Below are 13,192 nucleotides of genomic sequence, written 5' to 3' on the forward strand. Positions count from 1 at the left end.
ATGATCTTTCCTTCTTCCTAAGGAGGAAAGTGAGTAGGAAAGGAAAATTGTTTCAGTAATATTGCAAGACACACAACTATCACCAAAAGGCTTTTCCAGAGGATAACAGAAAAATCATGTCTGAATAATGTGTTAAAGTCATGAAAAATTGGCAGCATTGAAATTTCCTGGGAAACTCATGTTTTCTTTACGTTTCAGCTCTAGATGACCTTACAGTTTTTGGGACCTTGCAATAATGTTCTCTTTGTTTAAAAAGGGTATTAAAAAATTGTGTATTTTTTAATACACAATTAAAAAATTACAATGGTAAATGTGAGAGAACTGTGGTACACGCAACTGTAAAGACTCCTGGAGTTAGCTTCTGTGGGACATCCAAGAAACATTTACATTTTGTTTAGCCAGATCTGTAAGTTGGCTATGGCTAGACCAAATAAGAATGTCTTGTTTTGCAGCAAAATTTGGCCTTTTTTCCCCAAGTGTGGATTCTTTATAAAGAGCACTTTGAGAACTTTCTTTTTCAGTTACCTACTTGGTGGTTTGCACAAAGCTTGGTGTTGCATTTCATCCTCTTGCAGACTAAAAAACTTATTTGCATCAATCACAACTGGAGAACTGCAGAAAACCTGTTTGGCCCCTGGCAGACTCAAAACTTGAGGGTAAGATCCAGGCTCTGCACAGCTGAGCCCTATGAGTGGGGTTGGAGGTCCCACCTGCACTCATTTTGTTATGAAACAGGCGTCTTTGCTACACTACCTCTAAATAGCCAGAGATGTAGTGGTAGAAATTCCAGACCAGAGAGTGATATTGGTCACTTTGAGTTGAAGAAATGATTCTTGGGGTTGTGTTATACCCAGTGTGCAGTGGGAATGTGGGTGCCTGTGTGGGGAAAGGCTGCCAGGCATTTTTCCTGACTGGCACTACAAGGGTGAAAGCAGTGGATTCAATCCAAAGCACTGAAATACAGAGGCACTGCAACTACATAGACGTAAAAGGGTTTTTCTTCATGTGGTCAGATGCAAAACCACAAGGAGTGCCCCTGAAGAAATAGACAAACCACGGGACTCAGGGAGAAGAACACTAGCAGCTACATCTCTGCCCCAGGGAGACAAAGATGTCATGCAAATCACATTTTAGGAACTACAGTTCTTTATGTTTGGTTTAGCGAAGTAGTCAACTTTTATCCTGTATGATTACATCTTCAGGAAGTCTTGCATGTCCGGTTCAAAAAATTGCCATATCAGCAGTTCTAGCTTGGTTTTTCAGCTTGCTCCAGAGCACGTTCCCCAAAATCCAAATGGTCTTCTTTCATAGTCTTTTGAATAGGAGGTAGGTTACTAGCACAAGCTTCTATTACTAGTCATGGACAAAATTGTGCACAATGTTGGTTTAAAATCACCTCCCTGAAAATGGACTCATTCGTTCTCAAAAAAAAATGCCTGAATATTAACAATTGCTTTTTTATGTTTGATTGATTGATTTTAGAGAGCACTCAAACATAGCTAGTGGCTTCCTGATGGCAGAGTGGGCAGATGAGGTACAGACAGAGTGGAATGGTATCATCAGAGAAGTCAAGAACAAAAGGCAACCCAAATCAAGTCTTCATTGTATCAGCAAGGACATGCTCTGCACAAATGGATGGTACCATTGCCTGTTATTTTTCTCAGAAAGATGACAGCTGGAGGTAGCTCTTAGCCTGGAGACTCATAAGAATTTTTTGCACCAGGTCTTGCCACACCACATTCAGCTTTTTCCTCCAGGGTGCCCATGCTTGCCATAGTTTTACTGCAAATTGTACTGCTGCAAGTTTTACTGCAGCAATAAGCAGAGCTCAGCTGAAATCACATTCAGCAAATCATCCGAGTGTGGATGTGCCTCTGCCCAAACAGTGAATAAAACCTTCACTGTTCTCATCAGTTTACTGACTTTGGAAAATGAAGACAGTCACCAGTGTTCATTACCTTGCACAGAAAAGGAGCCAGACATCACTGTTGAACTGCAACACTTCCAGAAAATCGTCTGAACTTGGCTGCAGTGTAACCAGCTAAACCAAACAGATACCTGTCATGATGGGTCAAAGCTGCGGTAAAACTACACAAATTGCTGCTGGAAGCTCTGTTGGAACTTTTGTCCTAGCTCCAACAGAAAATGGCTCCTTATATTTCAGATACCTGCTTCCTGCTCAAAGAAACTATTCTGAATTTCTTGCAAACCTTAGACCCCCATATTGACATCTGTGAGAGAAGTATTTCAGGGGAGTCTGCTGTTTCTTTTCCTTCATTACACTTTTCTTTTGAGTCAAGAAGTCTGTGCAGACAGAAATCTTCTCCACTGACCAAATAATGAGGAATGGCAAGGGAAATTGAATTATTTCTTGGAAGCATTTCAATGTGTGGTGTTGAATGGTGCAGTTAAAACTATATGCTGTGGCATGACTATTGTGTAAATATTAAAAAGTTGCTTTCATGACTAATTACAGGCCTACAACAGAATTCACTAGGTCAGTAGGCTTGCTTTTATACGTTTCTTATCTTCTTTAATTCTTTCTCCTTTTGATAATGTTAACCACATATTAAATTCTTAATAATTCTGTTCATAACACCTATTGATAACTTTTGGATCTACTTTTAAAAGTGCCCTTACAGAGTGTGCCCAGAACACTTCCTAGATTCAAGTCACCTTCTCAGAAAACAAACACTGCATGTGCTTGCAGAGCACAAAACATGGTAAGTATAAAGGCTCAGGCGCTAGACAATTGCTGCAGAAATGTCTACTAAGATAATCTCTGATACTGTGAAAATGAGAGCACCAGGCAGTGACCATTTGCTCACCCGTAGATGGTAAAAACTTATATAACATTAAATTCAGATGACTCTAGGTTGTTAATCTCTCATTTCACTATGCACCTGCTCCATGTCCCTGTCAAATACAGCTGCAGTTGCAGCTGCACTGCAGTAAATCACAGTTTCTAGGCAGGTAGTGGAAAATGCAGCTTTTGCAGGGAAATTCCTACCATAGTAAAGAGCAGGATGTTGGGTTTTGAATACTTCTCTACACACTTCTGTTGAAACAGAAAAAAAAAAAGAAAGAAAGAAAAAAGGCATCCTACTTTTTTCTGGTCTAAAAGTCTCAGACTTAGACAAAGAAACTAAGGCTGGTTTTCTTCCTCACTCAGGCCACAGACTGGCCTACTCAGAAGCTGCTGCAGAAGTGACTAAATGTGCATGGTAAAAGAATTAACTGCTATCAGTAGGAGAAGACACTCAAGGAACAGAACTGAGCCACAGCAGGTTGGTCTCTGCCTCATGCTCCTGCGTGGTGTTCAATGAGTCAATGCAGTCAGGCCTCCCAAATGAAGGGTACTGTGCTTTTCCAGCTCTGGATGCCCAGTTTGGAGCACTTACAGTGCAATGGAAAGAGGTGCTGAGTATCCTGCTGGGCCATACCATCACAGACAAGTCAGAGGTAACTGAATTCATACCTTTCAAGCATTCTCAGGTTTGTTTTCCCTTGTTACTGATTACTTGACTATGTAGCCATCATAAACCTCTTTCCTTATGAAGTGAATACAAATATGGAAGAAGTGAAAAATAAAAAAATAAAGGAAAGGGAAAGAACAAATATACACGCTATTATGAGGAAAAAAAATAGATTATTAGCCAGAAAAGTCAAAAGAATGGTAAGAGAAGTGGGTGGGGATGGGAATACGAAATGGAACCAGAAAGTTGCTTACAGTCTTTGTTCATCCTTCACCCTTCACCTCAGCCATCAGTGAAATGGACTCGTGATATTTCAGAAAGAAGGAAGGAAAAAGGGCAGCACAGCCTGAATCCTAGATGACACAGGACAGAAGAAAGGGAAGTGTTGGTGACTTGCCTTCTGGTCTAAGGCGTGAGGGTGTCTGTCACGAAGTGCAGAAAAAGGAGAGCAGACCTGCAGTTCTGGGAGAATGGGAGAAGTGGTGTGGCTAGCGGTGTTTGTGATGGCTTTCATCAGCTGCAATGGTGAGTAAATGCTTCCTTGCACAAGAAGAAAAATCAGAGTATTAAGAGGGGAGGGAAATTCCTCTGAATTATAGCGTCTTATTTTTAAAAGTTGTTACATGTGGAAAGTCCTTAGTTTCTTGTTTGAAAAATAGAGCCTGACAATTCACAAGTCTTCCTCAGTACTGGGTACAACGAGGGGCTTCTGAGAGCGGGGCAGTATTAGGCAGGTCAGCTCCCATGCACCAAAGCAAGAACAAAACAACATTGTTCAGGACCCTTGGAGAGGACCTGCTCTGGTGTGGTGAGTTACCTTCCATAACTGTTTTTGTGAAGCTGGAATATGCACTTTCTTCTAGAATCAGTTGCTCCCAGGGCAACTGACACTGGCAGAGGAAGGATCTGAGAAACCTTGAGAAAGGTGCTTTGACAAGGTGCACACACAAGCGCAGAACTGCTCCTGATATTTAGAAAAACGGGTGGAAGTATGTACCCTGTTAACTCACAAAGCAGCTCTGCAGATTTCTAGGATCTGTCTCTTAAGCTACTTGTTGGGAGTTAATGCAGTGGAACATAACCCGTGCCTTTCTGGGGAGAGAGGGGAAGGGGGAATGAGATAAAAGGGCATAGACAGAGGTGAGTCAAGTCCAGCTAAACTCAGGTAATCTGCTGCTTACATGAGGCACTTCCCAGGAGCTGTGGTCTTAGTGGACAGACAGCTGGACAGACAGGAGAGTAAACTAGATACCACAAAATCCACACCCTCTTCTCCTGTGCCCACTTGAGCCTTTGGCAGTGTGTTCATCTGGTGGAGACAGATATGAACCAAGAGTTCTAGGTCAGATCTGAAGTCCTCCAAAGCTAAAGCAAAAAGATTGGTTTTGGTCCACTGTTCCAGTTCCAGGTCCAGTAATTCAGACCAGATACTTAAGGGCTGTTGCCTGCATACCACTTCCACACCACCAGGAAAGCTGGTGCTGGCAAGCTAGGAAGGAATGTGATCAGCTCTTTTACAAAATGGACCAGAGTATAACAGTTTTTATTGTTGTTGTTTGTCACCGTGTCCCATCCTGTTCCATCCCCCTCCACCCTGTTTATTACAGGTAATACAACTTCCTCTGACCAGTCTGCTAATTTTAAATGTAGCTCTTCAGGTTTTTGTCTTGTCCAGCTCTATGTCCCCCTGCTGGGAGAATTCACATAATTTGTCTGGAAGTCTACATCCAGTTTGATAAGTGTCACAGGAAGGAAATGTTTCTTTTAAGAATGGTGTCTCAGAGATTTTTATATTGCTGAGTTTCTCCCATTCCTTCAGTCAGTTCTCCTTTAAGGTCATCCTAGCTAATGCTGAATTTGGGCACACACAGAGTGGCTGACTCCACAGGGAATCAGTGGATGCTAGCAGCAATTACATGGCACACAGCAGTGCAAAACAGTACCAAAGAGATTTTTAAACAAACCTCTGTCCAGATGAATACACTCGGTAGCCAATGTGCTTGAACTTGAGTGAAACAAATACTCTGAGGGTATTTCTCAGCAGAATTCTAAATAGCTTCCATCCTTAGTTTTTTATGATGGGAGTCTGTGAAAAAAGGAAGAAGAGAAATGGAAAAAACCTTTAAAAGCTGATATAGCAAGGAACTGTGTTTGGGATGTGAGATTTGAAGAATGGAGCTGTGCCTGCCCACTGAAAGTCATATAGTAAAGGAAAACCAGTGTTCCATGTCAGAAACAAGTTTCCACAGTGCTCAACCCCAGCAGTCCCTTCAGCTGCTCCTGTGGACAGAGATCCGCAGACCCTCTCCCCACCCTGCATGGCCCCTCCTGTCAGCTCTGGGACGTGCTGCTGCAGAGAGAAGTGCTTGCACAGCTGTACTGCTGGGTTCTGTGAGCACCAGGGAAGCTGTGTAAGAAGTTAGTGATGTTAACAAGTGCAAACCTGGAGCCTAATGAGCATGTTTAGTTGCAGTGACACAATACATTTGATTTGTTCATCCTTCCTCCCATACAGAGGGTACGGGGTAACTGCAATTATTACTGTCAGAACAGTCAGTGTCAGCAATGGGGGGAAGGCCACTGCTGCTTGACTCATCCTGCAAGCATAAGCAGAAAGCCAAGCAGCAGAAGCAGGGCATGAAGTGGGGCTAGGGAGCAGGAATAAGAAATACTGCTTAAGGTCTTGTGAAGACTGTAGCTGTGATGCTGCTACCAGGAGCAGGATTTGTGCCTCTCGATACCGAGAGGAATTGAGAACTGGCAAGCACCCAGAGAGAAGCAATAAAAATAGCCATGAATTCAAAGAAACTGTTCACTTCCCTATGCTCAGTGACATGGGGTCAGGCCCCGATTTAGCTGGCTGTGGGTGGGCTACAGCACATCTAAGATGCATGCTGGCTTCCACTGCCTGGTGATTCCTATCTGTCCTAAGGACTTTCCCCTCTTCTGATGCGTTCTTATTTCTTCCCTTCAACTCTTGTTCCCTGCAGCCCTCCTGGATCTGTCTGCTGTCCACCAGGTGGAAGGGGAATGGATGGGCTCCACCACTTTACCATGTACATACGTGCCCTCAGAAGGTTTCACACAGCAAACACTCACCTGGAGCATGGAGCGAGACCACAGCACCTCCACCATCTTTCGGAGGGATGAATCTGGTGACCACATCTTGTTGGCTCGGTTCCGAGACCGGGTCAGTGTCCCAAAGCGCAGCCCAGGGGATGCCTCACTCCATATCATGAACCTTGAAATCCCCGACAGCGGACACTACACCTGTCAAGTCATCTGGAGGTCTAAAAATAACAGCTTGATAACAAAGGATGTGACCACTACAGTTAGAGTCATCAAAGGTAAATCCAGCAATAAAGCCCTGCTCTTGTATAAACAGCCTAATCCATGGAGCATGTAGGAGAAAAGGGAGCTGGCAGGATGTCTTTCTCCCCATCCTGTCTACCCATATCTCAAGCTAAGAGTTGAGGTAGCTGGATGAGAAGAGCCTCTCCTGTCCCTGGCTGTGTTAGTCCCTCTCACCAACCAAGGAGGAACTGATGCTCTGTGGAGGGGTACGGATGGATCGGGGAAGGGGGAGCAGTTAGTCGGCACCCCAGTCTGGATCTACCAATGGGCCACTTGATCCATAGGTGTTTGAGATAGCACCCAGGTCTGGGTTTCTTTCTGTGCCGATAAGCAGTGTCTCTGGTTCTTATACCAAACGGGAGAGCAAGCGGGTGTCATACTAGCCAAATGTGCCTTCTCCCTTTTGCAAGCATCCTCAGTGTGCATTTAAAAAACAGTCTTTCTCAGGGGGGCTACTGGGAGGGATGGGACAGGCACCGAACCAACAGAGCTGGCCTTCTGTGATGTGGCAGTAGCAACGGGTGGCAAGGCTGGTGTGAACCTGCCCTAGGCACAGGTGTGTAGAGCTCAACCTATGCAATGCAGTGGAGAGGCGATGCTGCCTCTGCCCCTTCGGGGAAAAAGGCTTAGGGCTAGAGCGTGAGCTGCCATGGAGAGAGGGAAACCTGCCCCCATCACTGCCGGGGTCAGCACAACCCAGGTCCCTCTGCTTTGTCTTCCAGTGCCAGCAACCAAGCCCATCATCAGGGCCGGCGCGCTGGGGCTGATGGTGCCAGTGGGAGCCAGGACCAGCCTGACCTGCGTGGCCCACGGCTCCCCACCCATCAGCTACCGCTGGTTCCGGGCAGTGCCAGGGGGGACAGCCCTGCCGCTGAGCAGCCAGGCCGAGCTGACGTGGGACAGCCTGCGGCCTTCCGACGCGGGGACATACTACTGCGAGGCAGAGAACAGAGTCGGGGCAGGGGTGGTGCAGCGGAGCGATGCCGTGGAGCTGGTGGTGAGAGGTGAGTCCCCAGCCTGTAGCTCCTCACCTCAGCGGCAGGAACCAGTGAGGCAAATGGTTCCCGTTCGCCCAGGGATCAGGCACGTAGCACCGAATGTGAATCGTGTCTGGATCGCTGCTCAGGAGGGGAGCCCGGCTCTGCCCTTGGCACATCTCGCTTTTGCCTGGCTTGGAACCCAGGCAGGGCGTGCAGCAAACCGTCTGATGAGCGGTCTGTCCCACAGGGTCCCCAGTCACACAGCCACCCACGCCTGGGACCAGCCGGCACACAGGACCCCCACTCCCCTCAGAAGGCAGCGAAGCTCCCCATGCGCTGGGAGGTGAGTGACCTGGGCGGCAGCGACGGGCTGGTTCCACCCTGCTGGCATGCAAATGGCACAGGCTGTCAGTGAGACAAGTCCACGTGCTGGCCCTCTGGGGCTGCACATCCTCTCTGGAGAAGGATAGAAATGGTCCCTCCTGTTGCCTGCAAGCAGGAGCTCAGATGGGGGTGATGGGGCAGAGCCCCCCAACAGCAGCCGAGCCAGAGCTTGGGAGACCATGGGCTGGGAAACCAGGGGTCACACAGCTTCACCGGGAGTCGCCCGGGGCAAGACCTGCCTTAGGGCTCCGTGCCCTGGGGAGCCTTAAGGTGCTGCTGCCTGTGGTGAAGCACACCGGGCCAGCCGGGGAGGGAGGGAGTGGGGAAGTCCCGCAGCAACCTGGGTGAGTCCCAGCGAGGCAAAGCTGAGGCATCCCTGGCTGTGGTGTAGCCAGCTGCAGGTGCTGGTGCCGAGAGCCACAGGGCTGCCATTGGCAGGGGTTGATGGCCAGGGAGAGGACAGCATGAGTGCCACAGGTAGTGTGTGAGGCTGCTGCCAGAGAACATACAGGATGACACGGCAGAGAGAAAATTATGGCTCGTCAGTATGGGAGCAGGTGAGATGGGTGTTTTCGTTCCGTGCACCTCAGCAGTGACAGCCTTAGATAATGCAGACTGCCCGGGCAGAGCTCACTGCCTGCCTCGCTGCAGTGGCTTCACCAGGAAAAGGCTGCTCTGGCTGACACTGCAGGGGAGCCCTGGGACCCCTTGCAGTGCGTTCACCCTTGTGCCTTGGCAGATCTGTCCACAGCAACGCTGTCCGCCAGGAATGATGTCGTTTCAGAGAGGGCTCCCGCTGCCACAGGTGAGCAAGCCCCTTGGTGAAACACGCACGATTTGCACGGGGAGGGGCAGGCTGGCAAACACTCCGCAGACCAGACCCTGAAACCGACTGCCCCATTTTGCATTTTGCATTGCTGCTGGGAGCAAACCCCGGGCCTGTCAAACGCAGGCAGGAGCTGCCCTCTCGGCCGCCCATCCACAGGCCTTCCAGAGTTGATGTATTGCCTGATGTTTGCTTTCTGATTGTGCCTTAACGGGGATGAAAACGTTAACAACGATCTCAGCCCCAGCCTTCACAGTTTGTCCGTGTTTTGGCCACGGCTGAGGCTTTCACCGGGCTGTCAAGCAAAGTCAGCGGTCACTGGGAGCTTTCAGCAGCCCGAGGGTCCCCCGCCACCCGCGCTGCTCAGAGGGCTCCGGTCCGCTTGGCACAGCGCGGGCTGCGGTCCCCTCACCGCACCCCCCGCACCTCCCGCAGGGCCGCCGCGGGCCGCGCTCTCCCCGCACCTCTACGCGCTGGCGGCCGCCCTCGGCGGCGTGGCGATCGGCGGGCTCCTGGCAGCGCTGCTGTGCCGGCGGCGGACCAAGGCGGGTGAGCAACGGCACCGGGCGCGGCACGGGGGGCGGCGGGGCGCTGGGCGGTGCTGAGCCCTCCGCAGCTCCATATCCCCTTCCTCCCTTGGCCCCCTTCCTCCCCTTGGCCCCCGTGTTCCCCGTCACCCTGCCTCGGCCCCTGTCCTGCCCCAGCCCCAGCCGTCCTCCCGCAGGGAGAGGCAGGGTGGGAGGGTGACTCCTGAAGGTGGGAATACCCGGGAGCAGCTGGGTTTGGTTGGTTTATTTTTGTTTGTTTGTTTCTTGTTTCTCCCTGTGGCACATTAATCATAAAATTCATTGATACATTTCTTTGATTATTTTTTTTTCCCAGAACCCACCTATGAAGTTGCTTTGTGAGTATAATTTTTTCATCTGTGATGTTGAGAAGACTTTGAGGGTATCATACCGACATTTGTTTCAGAAAAGCTTATTTATTCATAAATAAATGAATATTTATGAATATTCATAAATATTCATTTTTATGAATAAAAAATGGGGGGGGGGGAAGGGCAGGGGCAGGTACTGAATACCTTGACAGTCTAATTTATTAGCAGCATCAGGACATTGGACATTAATGTTTTAGTGTAGGAGTAGTAACTCATGCTAATCTTAACCTGTAAACACTTCATATTACTTTTCTATTAAGAGTTATATCTATATCTATATAATTACTTCTGATTTAGTTCTCCTTTTTAATGTTTCTTTATTTCAGCCATAGCACTGCAGATGTCACAAGACTGGACACTGCTGCAGAAGTACCTGTTCAGTGCCTAAAAGAAAAGATAAATTTGGAGGCTGACACATCCTATGAAATTGTCACCATGAAAGACAACAACTATGACAATGTATGCAAGGGCAAAAATCCTGAGTATGAGACCCTTTTGAATTCCATGGAATCAGAATATGAAGTGCAAAACTTTTAGCAGAGTACCACATTTCCACATGAGCAGCTGCAGATACTGAATGGTAAACTTTACCAAGGGAAACTATTCTTCCTGCCTGCCTTCTCCTCTGATAAATATACCAGTCTTGTTGCCTTTTTTTTTTTTTTTTAAATCCAGGGGAACTGCATAACCACCTTAGTCTTTGGCAAATGAGTCCCTGCAGTTGGTGCAGAAACACTCAGCCAAGTGCTTATCTACCTACCTACATTTATTTTTTTAATATAAAAAATAATTTCTGAGCAGCCTCCAGGTCAAAATGTTGCTGGGTGCAACACTTAGCTAATAATACCAGCAAGATGTACTCTCAAGTGCATGTTCCCCTGTTAGGACATGCCGGCAGGTGAGGAGTCAGGAATTGTGCTAGAAATGGATGTCCCCTGGATTTTGCAGTTCAGCAAATACTGGTTGTACAGCTTGTTTTTTGCCTTGAATCTTACAGAGGATAGTATGGGGACAGCAGAGGGGGTTAATATGCCAGGAATATCACTTTTACAATCAAACTGGAAATGGCCCTGTAGGTAATGAACCTCCTAACTGCCACCTTGTTTTTCTCCTGAAAAAGCAGAGCTGGTGTTGAAAAAAATTATAACATTTTAATTTTCAATGTGGAAGACAGAGGCATGATAAAATAGAAGCACTGCAGAGAAAAATTTGAGACATTTGTAATAGCAATTGTTCAAGGAACCTCTCTGGACTCAACAGACTGGCACTGATTTGCTGTGTGGGACATGACACTGGTTCCGAAGTCTGGTTACAACTGTGATAGTTACGCTGATCTACATTATGGGGATGCTGTGAGCATTCATGTTTGTAAAATGCCTTGAAAAGTGCTTGGTTAGTGCAATGCAATTTCTTTCCCAGGGCAAATATGAAATGCTTCAAAGGATTTTGTGGCATATGGATTCTGACTTCCTCGTTGTTTTACCATCCAGCGCCTTCATTCTTCTGATGCTGGCAAATTTATGCTTTTGCTCTGTCTTCTGGTTTAGTTCTGCAGAGCAGGTAGGGAGGGGTACAGTCATGGCCACAGTTTGACTTGGAAGTCTGAGTTGAGCTTAACCTTTTAAACAGGAGAGGACAGAAGGGAGGCATCGAGTCAGCCCACATCAGACTGCTCTCATCACTACAGCCCTCACCACACCCCAGAATGGTTGGTACATGTCACAGTTGTGGTGCTGCCTCCACATGCACATTCACAAGCTTGCAGCCACCTACTGCTGCAGTATAAGCACACTAGGGTACAGCAGTAGTCTCTTGGAACAGTGATGACAGCAGACAGACCTGAAGCCGATGGAAGAACTCCCATTTCAGTGAGTTTGTTAGAACCAGCAATACTCGAGCTGGGCAAGTTTAGGGCTGAAGGGTTTCCAATATTGCTTTTCTTCCAGATGCTTCAGCTAGCTCTATTTTTTTTTAGGAATGCAGAACTCACAGTAGGGAGGTAAATGTAATGCTGCTACATCACTGTCAGAGGTTAGAAGGGTTAGAAGAGAGGTCATCTAAAGGATATAAAATGCCTGTGATTTAGCTCAAGTGTCAGAATCCTTAACTTCCACGTCATAGCATTGCTCAATACATTGCTCTAAAAGGCAGTTACCTAAAAAAAATGTTGTGCAGCTCCCTATTTACTGTTTCCTCAAGGACTTGAACATTTTCATCCCAGCAAAACCCAGCTGTTTTCTACCAGCCCACACTGCAAATGATTTTCCTTGCAAGAGACTGAAGCCTGGGGGGGTGCAATCTGCGGCTTGCAGGCTTTAGAGCTGCTTGGCTAGTGACTCTTACAGATCTGCCATGCTTCTGCTGCCAACTGCTCTAAAATTACAAGATCCACTTAAAAATAGGAAGCCCACATTCCCTACGTTAGTTTTAAAACTCTTCTTAGAATGTGGATTTTGGCTTTTTTGTTTTGCCAGGTGGTTCCTGTGCTACAAGGCCATACTTTGCACTGCGAAGGCCTTCCTCTCAATCAGGAGGGCTGATCTTTGAGGTCAATCTTTAATGCAACACTAGCCAGGCTCATGAACTTCAGATTACGTGCAGCCCTGACAAGGAGCCCTTAGTCTATAAACCCAGTGCTAATGGGGTGTAGGCTTGGCTGTGGGGTGTGTGATCTCTTACCTGTGCTTAAACATACTCTAGGGCATTCCTGGGTCTCTTGCAAAAATAAAACAGAGGGTATGTTCCTTTTTACAAAGGCAGCAAGCTGCGTGCTTAGCTGTTCCTGACTTCAGCTGAAGCACATTTCCTGCAGGAAGCTTTGTTACCCAATAGCCTGGTTTGTTTACTCTTTGTTTATCATTAGCATCTTACATGTACTGGCACTGCTGGTGTGCTGCCATGGTGCGGGGCCCTCTGTCTGTCAGACCCCTCTGGACACTGGCTGCCGTCCTATGGACTCGGCAGGCAGAACACCAGTAGGGATGGGGATGCTGCCTTAAGTAAAGCAGATTTTTAGGGACAGTCACTTGGCTTCTGTTAAGTGCCAAGTAAAATCTTCTGTTAAGATTTAACAGTGGCTTCTGTTAAACCCATCAGAGCAGCTGGGGGAGCATGGTGAAAGCAGACGAGCTTGGGGTCATGCTGAGAAGGAGTTCTCAGCACTAACTGGAACCCTCATGGCTGTTGTCTCCGCTCACTCAGCTCTTCCCTTTCCCTGGGCCAGCAGCCTAAGAGC

General features: G+C 47.4%; 1 protein-coding gene across 1 annotated transcript; it reads left to right on the forward strand.

The window, feature by feature from the left end:
• The first annotated feature begins 3,789 nt into the window (after positions 1-3,789).
• Positions 3,790-11,401, forward strand: LOC101801783 (V-set and immunoglobulin domain-containing protein 4). The gene is made up of 8 exons (XM_038184445.2): positions 3,790-4,001; positions 6,467-6,823; positions 7,553-7,834; positions 8,058-8,153; positions 8,934-8,999; positions 9,456-9,569; positions 9,903-9,924; positions 10,284-11,401. Exons 1-8 carry the CDS (start codon positions 3,947-3,949, stop codon positions 10,492-10,494), a joined length of 1,203 nt encoding a protein of 400 aa, XP_038040373.1. The 5' UTR covers positions 3,790-3,946; the 3' UTR covers positions 10,495-11,401.
• The last annotated feature ends 1,791 nt before the right edge of the window (positions 11,402-13,192 follow it).

The sequence above is a fragment of the Anas platyrhynchos genome, chromosome 10 (assembly GCF_047663525.1).
Source record: "Anas platyrhynchos isolate ZD024472 breed Pekin duck chromosome 10, IASCAAS_PekinDuck_T2T, whole genome shotgun sequence".
In the NCBI taxonomy this organism is placed as follows: domain Eukaryota; kingdom Metazoa; phylum Chordata; class Aves; order Anseriformes; family Anatidae; genus Anas; species Anas platyrhynchos.